Below are 23,752 nucleotides of genomic sequence, written 5' to 3' on the forward strand. Positions count from 1 at the left end.
GAATTAAACATTTATATACTGTTCATTAGAATCACCCCCAACCCCCCTGATAGTCACATAATTTATTTCCACAGGAACCATTTCAAGAGAGATAATTTAAAACTATTTTTCAAATCACTTGAATGGCAGATTCAATTCATGTTCAGGTAACTTGTGAAGTTCAGAATAAAATCACATAGACTTATTGAGAAGTGATTGCAGATCTCTACAACTTCTGAGTAAACATCGGAGGATTGCAACACCAAACTTACTTTTAATGAAGCAGTAATACAGTGTTCCCTCGATTTCCGCGGGGGATGCGTTCCGAGACCGCCCGCGAAAGTCGAATTTCCGCGAAGTAGAGATGTGGAAGTAAATACACCATTTTTGGCTATGGACAGTATCACAAGCCTTCCCTTAACACTTTAAACCCCTAAATTACCATTTCCCATTCCCTTAACAACCATTTACTCACCATTATTACTGGTACTCATCATTGAGTAAGACACTTAGTGATCCTGATATTTATAAATATAATTATTTATTAACAATAATTATTTTTTTGTTATTTATTTGCAAAAATTATTAGTTTGGCGGTGACATATGACATCATCGGGTGGAAAAAACCGTGGTATAGGGGGAAAACCGCGAAGTATTTTTTAATTAATATTTTTTGAAAAACCGTGGTATAGGCTATTCACGAAGTTCGAACCCGCTAAAATCGAGGGAACACTGTAATATCAACTAGTATTTTTTCAATCCTTTGCATACTTCTGAACTCGACTGTCTTGAAGCTTACTCCTACATACATGGGTATAATACAGTTTCTTAAAGAGACAGATTATCTTTAGTCATTAAAAAACCCTTTATTTATAAATATGTCTACAAAATTACATTTGTTCCTTGGAGGATGTATAAATATCAACTTAAAAGTATTAGTACTCCACAAGTAAAAATATATTTCCAGTATTTCCAGTAACACAAATGCCAGAAATGTCAAAGTGAAGCCACTTTACAATTGTTTTATGCATGGCTGTCAGAACACACCTTTAAGTCAAGCTGGGTTTTTTTTCTTGTTTGGCCACTTCGCCTCTTTTTAGTATGATCATTTTCTTCTTTGTACTTTATAATAAAACAACCACACCACCTTTTTTCTTTTAAATACAAAGTAATGCAGGAGGGGGGAAAAACCCAGAACGCAACTATGTAATCTGAAACTATATAAAAGAACAATATTCTTATTTTAACACAACACCATCACATCAAAAAATAGCAAAATTGTTATAAAAATTAAATATCAGTGCATCACTCTTAAATTACTATGGTTCAGTTGGTTGGTTTGGCATAGAAAGTTTCATTTACATTCAGCATTTCTTTGCTACTTTGTTTGGAATGATCAAATACTGACCGGCGATGAAGGGAATGATTTGAAAGGCAATATTTTCTACATCTTGAAATATTTTCACTATCATCCTACGGAAACAATATTGTCTCAGATATCCCATCCTATTTTCCGGAACAAGTAAATGATGCCATTTTCGAAAAGTAATCCATTCAAAAGGACCATCAGACAGAGTTTGCGGCTAGTATTCAAAGTAACTGCAAAACAAAAGAAAAAGAGAATGTGATAGGGTTCTTACTAGATTTCCTTAATGATAAGAAACAATTTAGTATGGACAAATGTTATTTCTGGTTAATGAGATGGGTGACCTTGTTTTGGCTCAGAAGCTAAGCAGGGATGGGCTTCTTTAATATTTGGATGCCAAGTCACCATGGCTATAAATCTGACAGGGATGTTAAAAAAACAAATTAGAAGGACGATTTGAAAGAAATTTCACTTTTGTAATAAATGAAGTGTTATAGAGCTGGAAACAACATTTGGGAAGAAACCCAAAAACTGATTGCAAATTTAAACCCAGTGATTTAATTCATAAAATGTTCTGATTTGAAGTTCTAGCCTAGTTTGAATCTAAGTTTGTAAGTGTAAAGGTTCCCCTTGCACATATGTGCTAGTTGTTCCTGACTCTAGGGGGCAGCGCTCATCTCTGTTTCTAAGCTGAAGAGCCAGTGCTGTCTGATGACGACTCCGTGGTCATGTGGCTGGCATGACGGAGAGGGGCGGCATACAAATCTAATAAATAATAATAATTAAAAAAATAATGACTAAATGATGAATGCGCACAAAATGCTGTTACCTTCCCACCATTTTCTATTGTATTTTTTTTTAGTTTTTTTTAAATATTAGATTTGTGCCATTATAATATTGTTTTTTATCGTTGTTGTGAGCCGCCCCGAGTCTTCGGAGAGGGGCGGCATACAAATCTAATAAATTATTATTATTATTATTACATGCTTTTGAACTGCTAGGTTGGTAGAAGCTGGTGCGAGTAACAGGAGATCACTATCTAATTAAAGTTATCTTTTCCTTCTGGTCACCTGTAATAGGTTTAAAAAATAGGCTTCACAAAGGGAACAATTCCATATCCTTCGGAGGTTATAGTGAGACTTGTAAATGCAGGGGAAGCAGTACTGATAAAGGCCAACAGGCAAGGCAGCACATCTGTCACTGAAACGTGTACAATACGGTTAGCCTGTTGTGAGAAGGCAGTTTGTGACTCAGCAAGACATTAGAGGAGGAAGCTGAATGCCTTGGAATCTATTAACACTACAGCATTGCTTATTAACTCTCCTTCTTCACCTGGCAAGGCGTTATATCAAGTTTTTTTTTTAAAGGTACAACTTGAAACATAATTACCACATAAATGAAAAGATAAAGGAAATCAAATCTGAATTATATAGTTAATTGACAAATTAATTATAAAATCATAGGAGTGCTGCATGTGTAATATGCCTCTTCTTGCTGAGCACAATTGCTCCTTAGTATCCACATTAGGAAAATGAGTAATTCAATAATATTCAATTCTGGCATCCTTTTCGAATACGGCTATTTAATATTAATAGTGATACTTATGCTTGCATCAGTATTATATTGGCATATGTTAAGTAGTATTACATTTTATTTTAAAAACATTTGGGAAGGGATATACAGTAGTACCTCTACTTAAGAACTCTTCTACTTAAGAACTTTTCTAGATAAGAACCGGGTGTTCAAGATTTTTTGCTTCTTAAGAACATTTTCTACTTAAGAACCCGAGCCCAGAAAATTTTTCCAGGAAATTTGAGAGCGGCATGAAGGCCCAGCCAGTTTCCTGCCATTCCCCCTTTAATCTCAGCCACCTCGGGCTTTTCTGGGCTGCCAGAGGAGCCTTTCGGTGGCGCTTAAGGAGGCTTTGACAGTCCAGAGCGAACAAAGCATTTTCTTTTCTCTGGGCGCTTGGAGATGGAATAAACCACTTTGCTGTGGTAACTTCCTCGCGCTACCTCCCATACACCCGGCGCGAGGTTGCTTCCTGGAGCGTCTGGGCGCGGAAAGGCAAAAGGGGGTACTTCACCCTGGCCGGATCAACTCGGCTTCAGCCAAACTGAGGAGTCACCACAGTCAAGGAAAGGCGCCGGCTACAAAGCAAGCAAACAAGAGGAGAGGGGAGCCCTTCAGCATGGGAAGGAAGAGGAAGCAGGCTAGCAGCAGCCATCTTTCAAAGGAGTGGGAGGTTCCTCCCTCTCACCCACCTGGGGTTCTCTCTATGGTGCAGTGTATGGGAGGCGCATGCTCCTCCTCGCCGCCTCAGAGTTCCTCTTTTTCTTTAACCCTTAAAGTTTTGGATTTTTTTGATTTACCTCACCTCACCTTCTTTCTTTGGCAGTGACTGTCCTCCTCCTCTTCTTCCTCCTCCTCCTCCCACCCAAATTCCGAGCTTTTATTTCTTTCCTAATGGATTTGCACACATTATTTGCTTTTACATTGATTCGTATGGGAAAAATTGCTTCTACTTAAGAATGTTTCTACTTAAGAACCTGGTCACGGAATGAATTAAGTTCTTAAGTAGAGGTACCACTGTACTTATGCATCTGATAAAGACAAAATAGGAAAAAGAATTCAAAATTATTTCACCAGAAATGATGCTGTTCAGGTTACTTAAAAATTCATAAGAACATATTTGAAATTTACTGATATTTCATTGGCAAAGAACTAGAAAAATAAATAAATTCCAGGACAAGAAAGGATATTGTATATGAATAATTGCCACTCTTATTTATTTTTCCAAGACAAAATTAACAACAAAATTTAGATACAGAAACTACTTAAACATTTGTTATATATTTAAACCACTGTTTTAATCAGTTTTTAAAACTAGAATCAAAGATTGAATTTGGAAGTTTTGCTGTCTTTTGCATATTATATCAATTTCTATGTATTTAGGTTTTTAACAAAGAAACGAAATGCCTCTTTCAAGAATTTAGGTTCTCTAAATACAGTTTACTTCCCTAAATGTTACTGCTGTATGTCTATCTGTTTCAAATAGCGGAAGCTCGGTTGGAAAATCTAGCCCAAAACAGCATGACTGTAATAGTGAAGTTAAATGAGAAAAATACCTCTAATTGCTTGAAAGTTTGACGTCAACACAAACACTTTAATGAGCTTGAGACACAAATGAGTGTAGTCATGCTCCCAAATAACTGCTGGAATCAGTAGAAGTTTTCCATAGCTAGATAACAGCAATGCTTTCAGAAGAAATATGAAATCCGCCTTGGTTTTCAGGAAAGCAGGTTTTAATAACCACAGAGCAGTGAAGATGCCAGTCAAAAATGCAGTTTGTTCTAGGTGGGAGAGGGGTATAAGTAGAACAAAATCATTTGCCGAAAGAGGTGATATCATAAAAAGTTCCTTAAGTTGCTATATAGTATTTTACTACATCTTTACACACATGTGTTTTAAAATATTCTTTTGTAATGCATGCATTTGGTTTGAATTAAGCCTAAGAACTTGCAATTTAGATATTGTAAATTCAAGCATTTAACATGGGAACAATCCAACCCTAGCTATTGAAGATTCACTGGGCCAATTTTAGAATGACAGAAGCTAACTGAAGTCAGGGCTGCCACATCCAGGCTGTAAAAATCTGACAGCCACTAGATGTCAACAATATGTAATAACTTTCGATATCTCTTTCTTGCCATCTATTGATTTTTCCAGCCCAGATATAGCGGCACAAAGAAAAACAGGTTCTCTTGCTGTTGCAGCAATTATATTTATTAATTTTGTGTTATTATTGAAAATATCAAAATACAGTATCTCCCAACAGTATACAAAGAAATAAATATTAAAAACTTTAACACAGCATCAATATATACACTATCACAGCACTAATATACGGTGATACCTCGTCTTACAAACCCCTCGTCATACAAACTTTTCGAGATACAAACCCAGGGTTTAAGATTTTTTTGCCTCTTCTTCCAAACTATTTTCACCTTACAAACCCAAGCAGCCACCACTGGGATGCCCCGCCTCCGGACTTCTGTTGCCAGCGAAGCGCCTGTTTTTGCATTGCTGGGATTTCCCTGCAGCATCACAAAAACACGGAAGCCCGGAGGTGGAGTTTCCCATGGAGAGGAGCCTCAGGGGAATCCCAGCAGCGCAAAAACAGGTGCTTCGGCTGGCAAAAGGGGTGAGTTTTGGGCTTTCACGCATTAATTGCTTTTCCATTGATTCCTATGGGAAACATTGTATCATCTTACAAACTTTTCACCTTACAAACCTCATCCAATTAAGTTCATAAGTTCACTGTACTTACACACACACACACACACACACACACACACACACACACAGAGTATGTGCGCGCGCCATATGTATCAGGAATAGGTTCCTCCGGGGTTCCGATTGGATCGCCTGAACTGGTAGCAACCCACTGGTGACATCACTGAACTGGATTGGCTGGTGCCAGTTCGTGGGCATGGCCATCTCTTTTTTTGGATTTTTTGTTGAATCATTTTTTACTGTTTTGAAGGTTTTTCCTATTCTGCTGCTTCTTAAAGGGCCCTCCTGCCCACCTCCGGGTTTAAACTGCCCTTTATTTCTTTGCCCGGAGCACAGCTGATCAGCTCCTCAGCTGTGTTTTGGGCAATTCCAGCTACTGAGCATGCCCAAAAGCCAAATTGCACAAAGGAATACATAAGTGCCCGCCCATGCACAAAACATTGTGATGTGAACCAGTGGCAAAGCTAAGTGGAACCCATCCCTGGTATGTATATGTGGTGTGTGTGTCTAATGTTTTTTCTGTCAAATAGCAACATAGATAGATCTGCCTCGAAATAGATCTATAGTAGTCTCCCTTCCTTTGCAATTCAGCAAAAATATGTTACATATATACATGTGTGTGTAACATATTTTTGCTGATAATGAAAAGAAAGGGAAACTACTATAGATCTATTTTGAGCTTATATATATACTGCTCAAAAAAATAAAAGGAACACTGGATGAATGAAATATTCTCATTGAATACTTCGTTCTGTACAAAGTTGAATGTGCTGACATGTGAAATTGATGGTCAATCAGCGTTGCTTTCTAAGTGGACAGTTTGATTTCACAGAAGTTTGATTTACTTGGAGTTATATTGTGTTGTTTAAATGTTCCTTTTATTTTTTTGAGCAGTGTATATTCTGAATACTTTCAGAATTATATATTAGAATCTTTGATTTTTATAAATTGAAATAATTGTATTTCAAATACAATTTCCAATTTTGGAGATTCTGAGATAAGATTTTGAAAAACCTTGGGATTTAGGATCAGACAGAGTTTGCACTTGGGCCTCCTAGGCCCTTTGTAGAGACTGTCAGATATCTTCCAGCCAAATTCATGAAAGCAAGAGAATATACGGTATAACACAATACATTTTAGGAATTTCAGTGCACTTGAAGCTACGGAGTCTACGGAGAGGGGCGGCATACAAATCTAATAAAACAAACAAACAAACAAACAAACAAACAAACAAACTGTCGGCATTTAAATGCTGCTGTCTGAAAGAACAGAAACAACATTTGCCCATAGCAAAGATTTTATCTTACCCAAAGATGCTATTCCAAACATTCGATAGAAATCCCATTCTTTGGCATATCTAATTAAATCATCAGGATCAGTACTTTGACTTGAATCCTGTAACTGCAGCCACCTGAGATAAGCTTCGCAAAGTAAACAAAATATGCAAAGCTTTCCATGAATCTGCGATAGTAAGGAATATTAATGTCAGATGCAGATACTATACAATCAAAATATTGATAAGCATGGTCGGCTTATCACATTTTACTAATATAATTGAGAAAGCCTGTATAGATCATTTGATCTCCTCCAATGAAGAATACTAATCAAGCTGTGGGACATGCTTTGAAGTCTTGAATGAATTCATATACTGTATTAGTAGTGAATCTGATACAGAATTCAGCTCAGATTGGAGATCCCTGTCTTTCGTAAACTACTCAAGACTCATTTATACCGCCAGGCATGGGGGAGTTGAGATATTCCTTCCCCCTAGGCCATTACAAGTTATGCATGGTATGTTTGTGTGTATGTTTGGTTTTATAAATAAGGTTTTTTAATTGTTATATTATTGGATTGTCACATGTTGTTTTTATCATTGCTGTTAGCCGCCCCGAGTCTATGGAGAGGGGCGGCATACAAATCCAATAAATTATTATTAAATTATTATTATTATCTAGTCCTAGACTCCAACTAAATTCATGGACTTGTATCAGATCCAAAATTTACATATTCAGTCTATATTTCAATTTTATATAGTCTATATAAATCTAAATATAAAGCCTATATTTCAGGGCATAAATATGACAGTGTTAAATATCATATTGTAAAGTATTAATACATATTAGCTATCAGACAGCAAATGGAAACAAGTACTAAGTTGACTTCCATCTAATTATGGTATAATTGATCAGACAGCCCAGGCAGATAAAAAATAATTGAAAGAGCAGAAGCAACAATAATAGATTGCTAGGGGTGGCTGATAATTGTAGGTTAAAGGATCATTCAATCAGTCAAAACAATTTGCACACTAAACAACAACACTGAATTGCAATATATAGGAAGACTTTCGGAAAAACACAGATGTTATGAATTCTCTCTGCTTATTATATAGTTATATAAAGCCATGGTGTTTTATACTGGCTATACTTGGCCAGAACACTTCCAAAGTGTGCTTTATTTTGATCAATTCGTTGATTAGAACAGAACTACATTTTTTTTAACTTTTACAAGTTAAATCCAATATTGCAATTTTTAGAATAGGAAGCCACTTGAAGTCCATATTTCCAGGTTCAAAACAAGTTAGTTTTTTCATTAGCCAGGAGTAAGATTGACAGATCCTATGGCAAATTAAGATAAGCAGCAAAAACAACAGAAACTTACATTTATTTTTGTATTGAACAAGATGTGTCTGTACGCTTGTGCTTTGCATAAGATAGCATTAATTAAAATGATGACAAGATCATATTCTATATATTTATCCACTGGCTTCTGGCAGGATTTCTAAAGGTAACAAAGCAAGAGCAAAGAAATATTTGCAGTAATTTTATAGAAAAGAAACACTTATTAAAAGAATTAAGAATTTTTAAAGTTCTGTTATGAATCAAGGGTTATCTAGATTATTATCTTAAGATTTATACTGTAGTTTTCACAAAATAACATCTCTGTCACAACTACACAATAATGTTTTTTATTTTTTACCCAGTACAGTGGAACCCCGACATAAGAGCTGCTCGACTTAAGAGCTACTCGAGATAAGAGCTGGGAGAGGAGAGACATTTTTTTATTTTATTTTATTTATTACTTGGATTTGTATGCCGCCCCTCTCCGCGATACGAGCCGAGAAGAGCCGGGCTGGCTTACTTTCCTTCCTTCCCGTGCTGATGCAGAGCCACTCGAACAAAGCGTCGCGCCCCTCTGATGCTTTCGGCGGCTTCCGAAGCGACGCTGGGCTCTTTTGCCGCCAAAAGTGTCAGGGGGGCGTGACGCTTTGTTCGAGTGGCTCTGCATCAGCGCGGGAAGGAAGGAAAGTAAGCCAGCCCGGCTCTTCTCGGCTCGTATCCTGGCACTTGGTGAGTGGAGAGGCGGTCGCCTCCCCTGCCGCCCCACTCTGGGGGTCCTTGGCTTCTGCTGGGGGTGGGGGGATCCGAACGCTGTTTTGAATTTCACATTCCGAGTGGCCCAAACGCCAAAGGCGAACTTCCGCACCTCAGGAGTTAGCTCGCAAACGGCGCGGCTGTTTTAAAACATCGCTGCCGGCCTGGGGGGGGAGAGGGAAAGGGGGGAGAGGGGGGAGAGAAAGAGAGAGGGAGAGAGAGAAAGAGAGAGGGAATGGGTGGGAGAGGGGGGAGAGAAAGAGAGAGGGATAGAAAGAGAGAGAGAGTGAGAGATGCTCAGTAAGCCTTTCTTTGAAGTTGCCTTTCTTTCTTTCTTTCTTTCTTTCTTTCTCTCTTTCTTTTTCTCTCTTGCTCTCTTGCTCTTTCATTCTTTTTTCTTTCTCTTTCTTTCTTTCTCTTTCTTTCTTTCTCTTGCTTTCTTTCTTTCTCTTGCTTTCTCTCCTTCCTTCCCTCCTTCCATTTCTTTCATTCTCCCTCTCTATTTTTATTTCTCTTTCATTTTCTTTCTTTCTCTCTTGCTTGCTTTCTTTCTTGCTCTTTTTCTTTCTCTCTTTTACCTTCCCTTCCTCTATTTCTTGCTTTCCTTTTCCTTCCTCCCTTCTTTCCTCCCTCTACAGGATTGGGTGGCAGTGAAGTTACTCTCCCCTTTCATAAGTTTCCTTGCTTCCTTCCTCTGTTCCTGTCCCTTCACCCTTTCTTTCTTTCTCCCTTTCTTCCTTCCTTCCTTTCTTTCTTTCCTTCCTTCCTTCCTTTCCTCCCTCCATTTCTTGCTTTCCTTTTCCTTCCTCCCTTCTTTCCTCCCTCTACAGGATTGGGTGGCAGTGAAGTTGAATAAATAACTAGTTTAATGAATAAAAATAAAAGTTTGCCATGTTGATTGTTTTGGGTAAAAAGAGGAAGGGAAGGAAAGCTCTCAGCTTATCATCTTATTAATAAGTAAAGTTACATTTATTCTTGCAATGTCTTTTTGCATAATTTAGACTAACTTTGTGAGTTTTTTGAGGGCTGGAACCAATTAAAATTATTTACATTAATTCCTATGGGGAAAAGTCGTTCGAGATAAGAGCTGCTCGACTTAAGAGCGCAGGTCCGGAACGAATTAAACTCGTATCTCGAGGTACCACTGTAGTAAGTTTAGCAAGCGTAAAAAGAAATGATTTGATGAAATAATCAAAATAATTTAAACAGACACAAGAAATAGTCACATTTTAACACAATATAAACATATTTAAATAGCAGGTTGTGCTTTAAAAAGAACATAAAAGGAAAAAATGAAAAAGGCAAGGATATTTCAATGTTTTTTCTTACATGCACATTTTTGTTTACTCTTTTAAAAATAATTTTATTATTTTTAACCGTTATGTTAAATCTCAGTTTTTGAATTCTCACTCCAATCCGCACTCCAGTATATAGTTAATGCATAGTATTAAAGATAAATAGCATAGATGTATGTATTCTTTTCTCCATCCACTTTTTACTGTTTTTCGCTTTTTCCTGATGATTTTTATTCAATTAATGAAAATCAAAATTATATTTAAAAAATTAGCCTGGGTACAGATTTAAATACTTCAGAAATAGAACAAATGAAAAAGGTTAAGATTGAAAATACACATTCATTTGTGAAGAACGTTTAACTTGTTTTACTGGTTCCATTATACACTATCAAAATACATATATGCATTCGAAACCTAGACAAAGCAAAACTTATGGTTTGTTTACAAGATAATCTATGGGATCATAAAAACATGATCTGGTCTTTCAACACAGGAAGTACAAATGCATTCCAGACATACACCAGTCATAGATCATGGGGGGACAGGAGAGGTGGGGTTGCATGTTGCAACAGTGGAAGAGACAACTTTAACACTGGGGTTTATTAGGAAAGGAACAGCAGATCTGATTTTGCCATGATATGTCTATTGCACAATTGCATATTGTTGAACTGTTCCTGATATTTATATTAAAAATAATACAGAACTGAAAAAGAATTTTAAAAAGGAGAAATCACCTATTGGTAGTTGAGGGTACATTTTAATGTTTAGGGCAACTTTTAAGGCATATTGATCAGAATGATTATGCAAGATGGATATAGCCACACAGCAAAAGTAACATGCTTGTAGCTTTAGAATCTTGTTGTTTGTTATATTTGCTGGAACTATCATTGCATATTTACTTGATTTTTGTAAATACAGTGGTCCCTCGATCATCGCGAGGGTTCCGTTCCAGGACCCCAAGCGATGATCGATTTTTCGCGAAGTAGCGGTGCGGAAGTAAAAACACCATCTGCGCATGCGCAGATGGTGTTTTTACTTCCACCGCCGCCCGCCCTTCGCCCGCCCACCCCGTTGCTCGCGCCTGGAGTTTCCCCGCGCGCGTGCCGCCCGCCCGCCCACGCTGTTGCTGGGGCCGCTTCCCAGCTGGGGAGCGGAGCTGGGGTGTCCCCAAGCGCGCGCGCACCGCCCGCCCGCCCACGCTGTTGCTGGGGCCGCTTCCCAGCTGGGGAGCGGAGCTGGGGTTTCCCCAAGCGCGCGCGCGTTGCTGGGGCCGCTTACCAGCTGGGGAGCGGAGCTGGGGTGTCCCCAAGCGCGCGCGCACCGCCCGCCCGCGCTGTTGCTGGGGCCGCTTCCCAGCTGGGGAGCGGAGCTGGGGTTTCCCCAAGCGCGCGCGTGTTGCTGGGGCCGCTTCCCAGCTGGGGAGCGGAGCTGGGGTGTCCCCAAGCGCGCGCACCGCCCGCCCACGCTGTTGCTGGGGCCGCTTCCCAGCTGGGGAGCGGAGCTGGGGTTTCCCCAAGCGCGCGCCGTTGCTGGGGCCGCTTCCCAGCTGGGGAGCGGAGCTGGGGTTTCCCCAAGCGCGCGCGCACCGCCCGCCCGCCCACGCTGTTGCTGGGGCCGCTTCCCAGCTGGGGAGCGGAGCTGGGGTGTCCCCGCGCGTGCCGCCCGCCCGCCCACGCCGTTGCTCGCGCTGCCGCTGGGGTCTTACCGGGGCAAGAGGGGGAAGACCCAGGGAAGCCGCCCAGCTTCCCAGCTGGGGAACTCCACCATCTACGCATGCGTGGCCATAGAAAAAAGGCACGCATGCGCAGATGGTGGAGTTTACTTCCGGGTTGAAAACTCGCGAAATAGCCCTTTCGCGATGCTCGAGGACGCGAAACTCGAGGGTTCACTGTATAGTACTACCCTGTTTTCCCCAAAATAAGACATCCCCTGACAATAAGTCCAATTGGGTTTTTCAGTGCATGGCAATAAGGCCAAGTGCTTATTTCAAGGTTCAAAAAAATATAAGACAGGGTCTTATTTTCAGGGAAGCATGGTGACATATGCATTATTCAAGTTATGAAACTGTGTTCAACAACTTCCAGAATAAACACATACAGCCACTTCTAACCCATAGAATATATTTGATCAAGGAAAAGAATGGTATCTCGTATTCTGATTGGCACCATTATTACAGAAATGCACATTTCACCTCCAAGTGAATATTAACTGCTATGTTTTATTTCATTCTTGCTGTAAAACTTCTTTGATAAAATAAAATACAGTGGAGATTGCAACCAAGAACTTCCATTTTAGTTTTTACATAAGAAACATCTGCTTTATTGGATTGGAAATAATAAACCTGCTACAGAAGGTTGACATTGGAAAGATACTAGTTAAAACCTCTTATATTCACTGTTCCTGCTGCAGAGCTATGGCATTAGTTATACAAGCTGTGGAAACTACAACTGGTTTTTTTTTAATTGGGGGGGGCTTTCTATTTCATGAGGGGAGTGCATCTTAATTAAATGAAAACCTATTTCAAAAAATAATGGAGGCTGAAGGATACTTGCTGTGATGCATTGAACTGTAGTCAAAGGGAGAAAATAGCAGAAGTAGAAAAGAACAACCCTGTGCCAGGGAATCCCCATTAGTACTTACTTTTGCTCAATTACGAGCCTTTCATTCCCTTGAATCTCAATTCCATGTGACCTGGCCCATGACAGGCCTCTTCACTCTTTTGGGGCCTCTGGGCACATTTGGATTTCTGAGAATATGTCACACACTCTTTAAGAGTTTTAAGAGTTGTTAACCTAATCCTTCGCAGCTTCTTCTCTGGTAATTTTGAACTGCTAAATAAGAGCTTACAAAACATTTGTCAGACCAATCCTAGAATACAGCTCGCCTGTATGGAACCCACATTGCATATCTGACATCAACACAATTGAGAGAGTCCAGAAATATTTCACAAGAAGAGTCCCTCATTCCTCTTCTCACAACAAAATACCTTACTCCACCAGACTTGAAATTCTTGGTTTAGACAACTTACAACTCTGTCGTCTCCGTTCCGACTTAATTATAGTTCATAAAATCATATACCAAAATGTCCTACCTGTTAACGACTACTTCACCTTCAACCGCAACAACACACGAGCACGAAATCGATTTAAACTAAATGTCAACCGCTCCAAACTTGACTGCAAAAAATACGACTTCAGCAACAGAGTAATCAACGCCTGGAATGCACTACCTGATTCTGTGGTTTCTACTCCTAGCCCCAAAACCTTTAACCTTAGACCAGGGGTAGGGAACGTTGGCTCTTCTATGACTTGTGGACTTCAACTCCCAGAATTCCTGAGCCAATCATGCTAGCTCAGGAATTCTGGGAGTTGAAGTCCACAAGTCACAGAAGAGCCAACGTTCCCTACCCCTGCCTTAGACTATCTACAATTGACCTCTCCTCCTTTCTAAGAGGTCTGTGCATAAGCGCACCATTGTGCCTACTGTCCCTGTCCTATTGTCTACTTTTTATCATTACTTATCTAATGTTTTATATGTACAAATTATCACCCTATAATTGTTTGACAAATAAATAAATAAAAATAAATAAATAAATACTCTCCTCATGACACCTAATTTTCAGCCACCTAATTTTCATTTTCATATGTACTGGTATTCTATTTTCTCTTTAACAGTTTAGTGCTCAATAATGAAAATAATACTTGAACTAAATCAAACAAATGCTGAATATTGTATAGTGGAATGATGGTTTCTGAGATCTGGAAACCACACTTCTGTCAATTTGCTTATATTATATTTGCCGGTTTATCATGTTGACTGCTGACTCATGTTCCAGGATAACTCCAGGATAAGTTTCATATAAACTATTACTCGTTCACATATACAGCAATGTTTCAGTCTGAGAATCATTTTGAAATTTCAATGTTACTGATGTTACGTTATGATCTCAACCCTGATCTGTTCTCCAGTTACAATTCCTAAAACTAGATAAATAGAACCCAATCAAACAACTAAGTCAAAAACATTTGTGTGTGCCAAAAGTACTGGTATATGAGTACTGGCTTTCAGTAATTGGTGTGCCCTTCTTGGGCAGCAATAACCACATCAAAATATTTCCAATAACTGTTGATCAACTTGGAAAAGGCTTAGCGCCAATTTCTTTTTATAGTTGCAAGAGATATTGCTGGGTTTCCTCTCATGAGCTTCCACCTCAGGTGCTTCCACATTTCTTTAGGGTCAAGGCTTAAGACTTCGACTTGGCCATTCGAAAACATGAAATTTCTTCTGCTTTAACCATTTTTTGATTATACAGCATGTATGTTTTAGGGCAGTGATGGCGAACCTCCCCCCCCCCCGGGTGCCCAGTGTGTCATGCGCTATCACATGTGTGTGAGTGCCCACACCCATAATGCAATGCCTGCAGAGGGCAAAAATAGCTTCCCCCAGAGGCCCAACTTCTGGTGGGCCCAGTAGGCTCGTGTTTCGCCCTCCCCAGGCTCCAAAGGCTTTCCTGGAGCTGGGGGAGAGTAAAAACGCCCTCCCCCCCAGGAGGCTCGCTGGAAGCCAAAAACACCCTCCCGGAGCCTCTGTGGGAGCCAAAAATCAGCTGACCAGCACACACATGCGTGTTGGAGCTGAGCTAGGGCAGTGGCTCGCAGGCCAGCAGATATGGCTCCGCATGCCACCTGTGGCACCCATGCCATAGGTTCGCCATCACAGTTTTAGGGCAATATGTTGCTGCAAGACTCACGCTCCTTCGAGTTTCAGTCCATCGACATGCTCTGATATTTTCCTGCAGAATTTGCTGATATAATTCAAAAGCTGTCCTAGTCCAGGTGCCACTGCCACTCTCATGCTTCAAACAGGATCCTGGAACATAGTGTTTGTCTTTTACCAAACATAATACTTTCCATTCAAAACAGAAAAGTTCTATTTGGTCTGTCCAAAGAATTTTAGCCTCTTGGCTCATCCACATGGTATTTCACAAAATGTAGATGGGCAACAACATTGTTTTTGGAAAGTAGTGGCTTTCTCCTTGTAACTCTGCCATGGGCACCATTGTTATTCAGTGTTTTCCAGATGATTGTGGCATGAATATTGACAATGGCCAATGCAAGAGAGCCTTTAGCACGTTAGATATTATCCTGGTGTTTTGGTTTTCGTTAGAGTTCCTGGAATATTATGTGGCTTGCTTAATTGGTGTGATCTTGGTTGGTCAACCAGGCCTAGAAACAGTAAACATGTGGTTGAATTGCCTCCACTTGTACATGTCCTCGGAGAGGGGTGGCATACAAATCTAATAAGTTGTTGTTGTTGTTGTTGTTGTTGTTGTTATTATTATTATTATTATTATTATTATTATTATTATTATTATGCCTGACTAATGGAATCTAAAGTATTTGAGAATAATTCTGTCATCTTTTCCAGCCTGCTGAGTATCAACAACTGCTTTTCAAAAGTTCTCAGAAATCTTATTTTGTTTAAGGACACGCTATCACATAAAGAGAATTGTAAAGACCAGACTGATATCAAATATCTATAAGTCAGTTATTTAAATAAGGTACAACTTGCCACACTCACACTTGATTATCATCCCATTTATTTAAATACTTGACTCTAATTTACTCTTTAAATGGATAAGCCTAGAGCAGGCCTCAAACTCAAGGCCCACAGGCTGGATCCAGCCCATGAGGTGCTTAGATCTGGCCCTGAAAACAGTGAAGGATCGGCCCATGTGGCCTATGCCAGTAAAAAAGGAGCTCAGTGAGGCTGCATGTGGCCCTCCCGAGCACCCTTTTCACTGGCAGAGGGCTACCAGAGGCCATTGTGGCTAAAAATGGAGCCTAGGATTGTGGCTGAAAACAGATTCCAGGAAGGCCATTGTGGCTGAAAACAGAGCCTCAATGAATGACATCGAGCTGGCCACTTCCACTTTGGCCACACACACACACACGGCAATCAAACACAATCTGATGCCACCCTCAATGAAATCCAATTTGACACCCCTGGCCTAGCGGTTCACAAACTATTGCCACAAATAAATTTGTAGCTTTGAATCATTTTCCCTCAATGAATAAATAAACAAATATGTTTTCAACTTTTATTTAATTGGATTCTCTTCATCTAATTCTAGGAATTATGTGGAGAACAGATGTTTTAGAACATTGTGCAGAAATAAAGGAAGTTCAAAAGAATTCACAAACTTTTAAGCACTATTGCTATTACCGAGCAGGTATCCTCCATCATATCTGTTCATTTCATTGTACTGGAACATGTATTTGCATTTAAATTCAATTACACACTAAAGACAGCTATAAAAAAGCTTTCAAAAACATCTGTAGTCATAAAAAACCAGCTAAATTTGAAATCACTAAATAATGCTGGAGTAGATTGGACTAGAAATAAAGTGATTAAATGGAGAAAACCAGATAGGAGTTTGATGAGCATGACAGTAATATTGGAGAGATGAAACATGGAAATGTTTAATCAAATACTGTATTGTGTGAAAATTATTAAGGAACATATTGTTTTAACAATATGTTAGATATACACAGTTTTCAAAATAAGAAATCCACACACCACATTTGGAAAATAATAAATCATATCCATCTTAGGCTCAGTGCACTTTCTACAATTACAGTTTCACATCCCATAATACATTTTCCCAATACATATCAGGACATCTAGATTAAATAGGAGCATGTTGAGTATCACTTACATGTTTCAAGAGATGCAAACAAACACCTTACTATAGGATGAAGAATCATCTGAGCAAACATCTTGTAAGTTTACGTTTAAATCTCTATAGATCTGTGCCCAGGTTGCTGCCCATACGGTTCTACGGAGAAATAATTGAGTCTGTCATCTCCACCTCTATAACTGTCTAGTTTGGTTCTGCGACCCAACAAGACCGACACAAACTTCAGAGGATAATCAGAACTGCAGAAAAAACAATTGCTGCCAACCTGCCTTCCATTGAGGACCTGTGTACTGCACGAGTCAAAAAGAGGGCCGGGAAAATATTTCGGACCCCTCACACCCTGGATATAAATTGTTTCAACTCCTACCCTCAAGACGACCCTATAGCACTGCACACTAAGACAACTAGACACAACAGGTTTTTCCGCGAACGCTATCACTCTGTTAAATAAATAATTTATTTATTTATTTTATTTATTTATTGGATTTGTATGCCGCCCCTCTCCAGAGACTCGGGGCGGCTAACAGCGACAATAAAACAGTGTACAATAGTAATTTGGTATTGATGATTAAAAATCAATTAATATAAAAACCAAACATACATACATACATACCATGCATAGAATTGTAAAGGCCTAGGGGGAAAGAGGATCTCAATTCCCCCATGCCTGGCGGCAGAGGTGGGTTTTAAGTTGTTTACGAAAGGCAAACTATTCAATAAGGCTGCATTACTATTACTATTAGCCTTCTCACTGGTCCTATTGTGTGGAGAACAGACGTTTTAGAACATTGTGCAGAAATAAAGGAAGTTCAAACGGAATCACAAACTTTTAAGCACTATTGCTACTACCAAGCAGGATGACTGTAACTTGTTGCTTGTATCCTTACAATTTATATTAATATTGTTTTCTGATTGCTTATTTGTACCCTAGGACAATCATTAAATGTACCTCATGATTCTTGACAAATGTATGTTTTCTTTTATGTACACTGAGAGCATAGGCACCAAAGACAAATTCCTTGTGTGTCCAATCACACTTGGCCAATAAAAAATTCTATTCTATTCTATTTCCTTTTAGTTACATTAGTTACATAAATTGATGCTTGAGTCAGGACATGAATGAGGAATGTTAGTGCAAGTATACATGTTTAATTGGGTTTTAGTAATAAATGTTTTTACTGTTTTAAAAATTGTTTTTATTTGTTGGAAGCCGCCCAGAGTCCTTCGGGAGTTGGGCGGCATATAATTATATTTAATTAATTAATAAATAAATAAGTTAAAACAATTCCAACTTGTGTACAATTGCATTGTATTATTGTCATTGTTCACCTGTGTTCATTTTAGTGTTAAGATTTTTAGGGACGTGCTGTACATTAAGATTACATCAAAAGGAGGTGCGACAGGAAAAAAAAATTAGGGCCCCCTGTTTAAAAGCTTTCAAATACCTTCAGGCTGTAAAGCAGTGTTTCCCAACCTTGGCAACTTGAAGATATTTGGACTTCAACTCCCAGAATTCCCCAGCCAGCGAATGCTAGCTGGGGAATTCTGGGAGTTGAAGTCCAGATATCTTCAAGTTGCCGAGGTTGGGAAACACTGCTGTATAGGACTCCCATAGAGAAAAACAAAACCTCACTATGAATAAAATTATAATCAGCACTAAATTTAAAGGTAAAACTTCAGAATTCAGAGGGAATGCTGATACACTTTCCGTAAAGGATTACTGTATGTTAGGAATTTGAAGATCCTTTTGGATATATCAATGATATATGGATATGGATAATATCAGTGCAAGGTGGACCTATTCATTCGAAATTCCCGCTGCTTCACATATAACTCACGCAGATAGAGATCCGCAACACCCCACGTTGATAATCCTTGTACAGCTCAGTCGCTTTTGTGCTGCATTCAATACACTGGTAACACGAGGACTCCTCCATTTTCCCAGAGGAAAACAAACCCAGTAAAAAAAAAACCTCTTGCGAATGGTGTTTTACACTTCGTTTGTTTCCGATTCCTGCTCGCAGAGTCGAAAAACCTCGCGGTGCATCTCGGTATTCGTAGTTTTGCGCTCGATACGCAGAGCAGTTAGAATTCTGGCCGCAGAACTACACTTCCCAGACAGCAACACGCTCGCCCGCTAGTTTTGTCGGGACCCTTGAGAGAGGGAAACGCGAAACAGGTAGATTAATCTGCGCAGGCGTGGTTTGGAAGATGGCACCTGCTTGCGGCACTCGGGGCTGGTGGCCGAGAGTTGCAGCGGCGCTGAAGCTCTTTTGGACTCTACTGGCGGTTATTCGACCGTTGCTGGTTCTGGCTGAACAGTATCCCTCACTGTCTCTGCGCCACCAGCAAGGGAGCAGTTGCTGCCCGGGGTTTTGGGAGGCTGATTGGGATGGGGAGCAGCAATACGCGGCAATTGCGGGAGACGGTGGTGAGTAAAGAGGATAGAAATCTAACCAAATAAATAGGTACGTAGTAGGTAGGTAGGTAAATTAGATAGATAGATAGATAGATAGATAGATAGATAGATAGATAGATAGATAGAAAGAAAGAAAGAAAGAAAGAAAGAAAGAAAGAAAGAAAGAAAGAAGAGCCAGGGGGTTTAACAGATTTAACAGAATTTAAAGGGACCTTGCAGGTCATCTAGTCCAACCCTCTGCCCAAGCGGGGGACCCTACATTTGCCTCTATCTAGGCTCGAACTCACAAACTCCTAATTTGGACCGGGCAGCTTCTGATGATGGGAAAAATCATAGGATAACCTCAGCCGGTTTCGACTGCAAGAATGGCAGGTTCAGAGTGGAGTGCATCATTTCACCCAGGGGCTGACTCCTATTACCACCGCTACCGGTGTACTGCATGCTCAGCTTCAGTTAGCTTGCGTGTATGCACGTTCCAGCATGGTTTTGCTTCCTGCACATGTTCAAGAAGCAAAATCTTACTAGGGGATGTGCATGCGTCTGAGATATTGATTTGTTGCTTCCACACAGGTGCAGAAGCATGCACAGAAGCAAAAAAATGACGAAATCTCACATTCGGCATTCTCTTGCAAGATTTTGCTTTCTGCGCATGCGCAGAAGCAAAAACACGCTGGGATGCCCATGCAAGCTAAATGAAGCGGCATATGCAGTGCAATGATCACTACTGATAGCAACCTGCTATTGATTTCATCCAAAGATTCAGCAATCTGAATGACTCCCATCAGTGGTTTTCATTCAAAACGTTTAAGGTGTGTGGACCTCAAGTCCCAGAATTTTCCTGCTGGCTGGGAATCCTGGAAGTTGAAGTCTACATATCTTAAAGTTTCCAAGTTTGGGATGCATGATGTCTGAAGAGGGGCTGGAATCCAACATCAGGTTGGAGAAGACAGCTGAACACCATCTTCTAGAGCAGTGTTTCCCAACCTTGGCAACTTGAAGATATTTGGACTTCAACTCCCAGAATTCCCCAGCCAGCATTCCAGATATCTTCAAGTTGCCAAGGTTGGGTAATACTGTTCTAGAGCAGTGGTTGTCAACCTTTCTAATGCCGCGACCCCTTAATATAGTTCCTCACGTTGTGTGGCCCCCAACATAAGTCTAGCACCAATTCTCCCAACAGAACTTTAAGCTGATTGGCAGGAAGGTCAAAAATTGCCGAAATCTCTTGTGCGCGTTCCCTCGTGAGATTTTGCTTCCTGCGCGGATGGAAAACACCCAAAGCTGCACATGCAGCAGCAGTAGGAGGAATCCACTCCTAGTTGAATTGCAATATTGCACGATCACTTGCCCCCAAGGTTTCTGTAGCTTCAATACCTACTATCATTTCATCTCTGTTAGTGAGAATTAAATCCAATATGGCTGATCCCCTTGTTCCCTTCTCTATCTTTTGGGTAACAAAAGGTTGTTTGGTATCCCTCAATATATTTTCATATTGGTGATGACATCTTTCTGGATCAATTCAAAATACTATGCTTGTCCTAAAAAACTGTTTAATAGCTCTGATTAGGTTATCTGAAGGAAAATTATTATTTTTGTTTGTTTGTTTATTTACCAGGCTCCTACGATTCTTCCCTAGACCTTTTTCTAGCTACTTTAGACCAGTGAGGTATGAGTAATTGTAAAGCTGTTGAGAAAGAAATAGGAGGAACTCTAGACATAACATTCAACAAATGGGAGAGGAACTTGTTAGTAATAAGCTTACGGTATTTCATAAATGGCAGCTCAGTCCAGATTGCAAAAGACTAAGAAGAGATGCAAAATATTTAGAGATGAATTCATTAATAGGAGAGGGCTGGAGGTTGAAGCCTTTGGGATTCTTCCTAGTTGATTGTGCCCTTCAGAATGAAACTAGATTGGTGGTAGTGGCACATTATTCTTTTCTGAATGATAATACGAGATCCAGATATAAGTTGTTGTTTTTTTAAATGTACACCATTCTGCATGAGGGTGATCAGAAGAAAAATGTATTCTGTTAGGTGTGATGAACGAATTAAGGAGAACAGAAAAAAGTGATCAGGCCACTCAGTAACCCTAGAATAAGTTAAAATAATTGTTAGTACATGGTACATGGTTGTTTGGGATTACCATGTTAAACTGCCTATTGTAGTTTCTTGTATTTAAGTAGTAATATCACTTTAAGAGTTTTGGCTGGTTCGCCATAAGAGGGCGCCAGTACTCTCCTACAATGATGCTGTATTGCTCATTCACTTGAGGGGAGGAGTGTGTATTGCTTTTGTTATATGCAGTTTATATTATATTGCTTAGGTGCTTGCTATGTGCAGTTTATGGATTGTTTCTGTTTTATGTATACAGTGGAACCTCAAGATACGAACCTAATTGGTTCCAGGGGAAGGTTCGTAACACGAAAGGTTCGTAAGACGAAACATTGTTTCCCATAGGAAACAATGTAAAGTCAATTAATCCGTGCAACAACAAAAAAAAACACGCAAAAAAACCGCTGCCGCCCGGCTGTCACCTTTTAAAACAGCCCGGGGGCTGTTTTAAAAGGTGACAGCCGGGCAGGGGGGCTTCCCAGCAGCCTCCCGAACCCGGAAGTTCGGCAAAAGTTCGGGGTTCGGGAGGCTCCGGGCCGCATTCGCCTTCCTCCGCCACCACTAGCATCCAGCTCTTCCTCCGCATCTCGCTTCTCTACAAAATGACAGCCGGGCGGCGGCCTGCAAGCTGGGAGGGGGGCGGAATATGGGAGGAGAGAGGCAGCCTCCATGCTTTTCTTTCGGCGGAGTGAGAAGCAGAGGAGGAGCTGGATGCTGGTGGTGGCGGAGGAAGGCGAATGCGGCTTGGAAGCTGGGAGGGGGGCGGAATATGGGAGGAGAGAGGCAGCCTCCATGCTTTTCTTTCGGTGGAGCGAGAAGCAGAGGAGGAGCTGGATGCTGGTGGTGGCGGAGGAAGGCGAATGCGGCTTGGAAGCTGGGAGGGGGGGCGGAATATGGGAGGAGAGCGGCAGCCTCCATGCTTTTCTTTCGGCGGAGGAGCTAAGTGGCCAAAGACGTTCCGCCCCCCTCCCAGCCTCCAAGCCGCATTCGCCTTCCTCCGCCACCACCAGCATCCAGCTCCTCCTCTGCTTCTCGCTCCGCCGAAAGAAAACCATGGAGGCTGCCTCTCTCCTCCCATATTCTGCCCCCCTCCCAGCTTCCAAGCCGCATTCGCCTTCCTCCGCCACCACCAGCATCCAGCTCCTGGCCAAGCAGCCAGGGAAGCTGAGCCGGGCGTGGCGGGGAACATCGGCGTGGGAGGCAGGAGATGGCTGCCGTCACCGCCATACGCGGCTCGGCTTCCCTGGCTGTTGCTCCGGTCGCCCGATCGTCTCCTGCCTCCCGTGCCGATGTTCCCTGCCAAGCCCGGCTCGGCTTCCCTAGCTGCTTGGCCGGGGGGGCAGGGGGCTCGGCCGAAAGGAGCTGGAGACGCAGAGCTGAACACACCCCTTCATCCCCAAAGGCCGGCATTTTTGTCTGGGAGGGAAGATGACGTGCCGGCGGCACAGGGGCGAGGGGCGGGAGGCAAATCGCTGCGTCTCCAGCCCCTTTCGGCCGAGCCCCCCCCCCCTGGCCAAGCAGCCAGGGAAGCCGAACCGGGCTTGGCGGGGAACATCGGCACGGGAGGCAGGAGATGATCAGGCGACCGGAGCAGCAGCCAGGGAAGCCGAGCCGCGTATGGCGCTGACGGCGGCCGTCTCCTGCCTCCCGCGCCGATGTTCCCCGCCACGGCCGGCTCGGCTTCCCTGGCTGCTTGGCCGGGAGCTGGATGCTGGTGGTGCCGGACACGGGCAATGGGCGGGACAGAGAAGCGGGGAGAATCAGGAGGCTCCTTTGGCAGCTGGGGGCTGCCTGGCTTTGTTGTTTTGGCTGCAGCGGGTGCCAGGCAGCCTCCAGCCACCAAAGGAACCTCCTGATTCTTCCCGCTTCTCTGTCCCGCCCATTGCCCGTGTCCGGCAGAAGCTGCTGCTTGATTGCTCTTTGCTGGCGGGATGCAAAGTGCTGGGGTGGGGGGGTGTCCTGACAGCCCCCCCACCCATATGCTTCGCCTCCCGCCGGGCAAGAGCGCTCGGGTGGCAGCTTCTTCTAGATACGGGCGATGGGCGGGACAGAGAAGCGAGGAGAATCAGGAGGTTCCTTTGGCGGCTGGAGGCTGCCTGGCACCCGCTGCAGCCAAAACAACAAAGCCAGGCAGCCCCCAGCTGCCAAAGGAGCCTCCTGATTCTCCCCGCTTCTCTGTCCTGCCCATTGCCCGTATCTAGAAGAAGCTGCC

The 23,752-nt window shown here is 41.7% G+C and overlaps 2 protein-coding genes across 5 annotated transcripts in view; one reads left to right on the plus strand and one right to left on the minus strand.

The window, feature by feature from the left end:
- Positions 1–825: 825 nt before the first annotated feature.
- On the minus strand, positions 826–19,079 carry ARV1 (ARV1 homolog, fatty acid homeostasis modulator). Its single transcript, XM_070733932.1, has 5 exons — positions 18,846–19,079; positions 8,300–8,419; positions 6,949–7,102; positions 4,474–4,698; positions 826–1,578 (listed from the first exon to the last, which is right to left on the minus strand). Exons 1-5 carry the CDS (start codon positions 18,942–18,944, stop codon positions 1,472–1,474), a joined length of 705 nt encoding a protein of 234 aa, XP_070590033.1. The 5' UTR covers positions 18,945–19,079; the 3' UTR covers positions 826–1,471.
- Positions 19,080–19,170: 91 nt separating this feature from the next.
- TTC13 (tetratricopeptide repeat domain 13) overlaps positions 19,171–23,752 on the plus strand; it is a 43,573-nt gene continuing 38,991 nt past the window's right edge. For 2 of the 4 annotated variants that reach the window (XM_070733924.1, XM_070733926.1), the window contains exon 1: positions 19,205–19,438. In XM_070733924.1, the coding sequence (XP_070590025.1) occupies positions 19,219–19,438 (220 nt within the window). In that variant the 5' untranslated portion in view covers positions 19,205–19,218. Of the gene's footprint in view, positions 19,439–23,752 lie in introns of all 4 variants that reach the window. The other 2 variants (XM_070733925.1, XM_070733927.1) reach the window with 2 other exon arrangements.

The sequence above is a fragment of the Erythrolamprus reginae genome, chromosome 1 (assembly GCF_031021105.1).
Source record: "Erythrolamprus reginae isolate rEryReg1 chromosome 1, rEryReg1.hap1, whole genome shotgun sequence".
Taxonomy (NCBI): Eukaryota; Metazoa; Chordata; class Lepidosauria; order Squamata; family Dipsadidae; genus Erythrolamprus; species Erythrolamprus reginae.

What these genes read in the sequence shown, in the direction of transcription:
- ARV1 (XM_070733932.1), bottom strand. Translation starts at nt 18,944, where the DNA reads ATGGAGGAGTCCTCGTGTTACCAGTGTATTGAATGCAGCACAAAAGCG. An exon ending in TGTTGCGGATCTCTATCTGC is followed by an intron (nt 8,420 to 18,845) that starts GTGAGTTATATG and finishes TGTTACCTTTAG; the next exon opens with AAATCCTGCCAGAAGCCAGT. An exon ending in TGTTCAATACAAAAATAAAT is followed by an intron (nt 7,103 to 8,299) that starts GTAAGTTTCTGT and finishes TTACTATCGCAG; the next exon opens with ATTCATGGAAAGCTTTGCAT.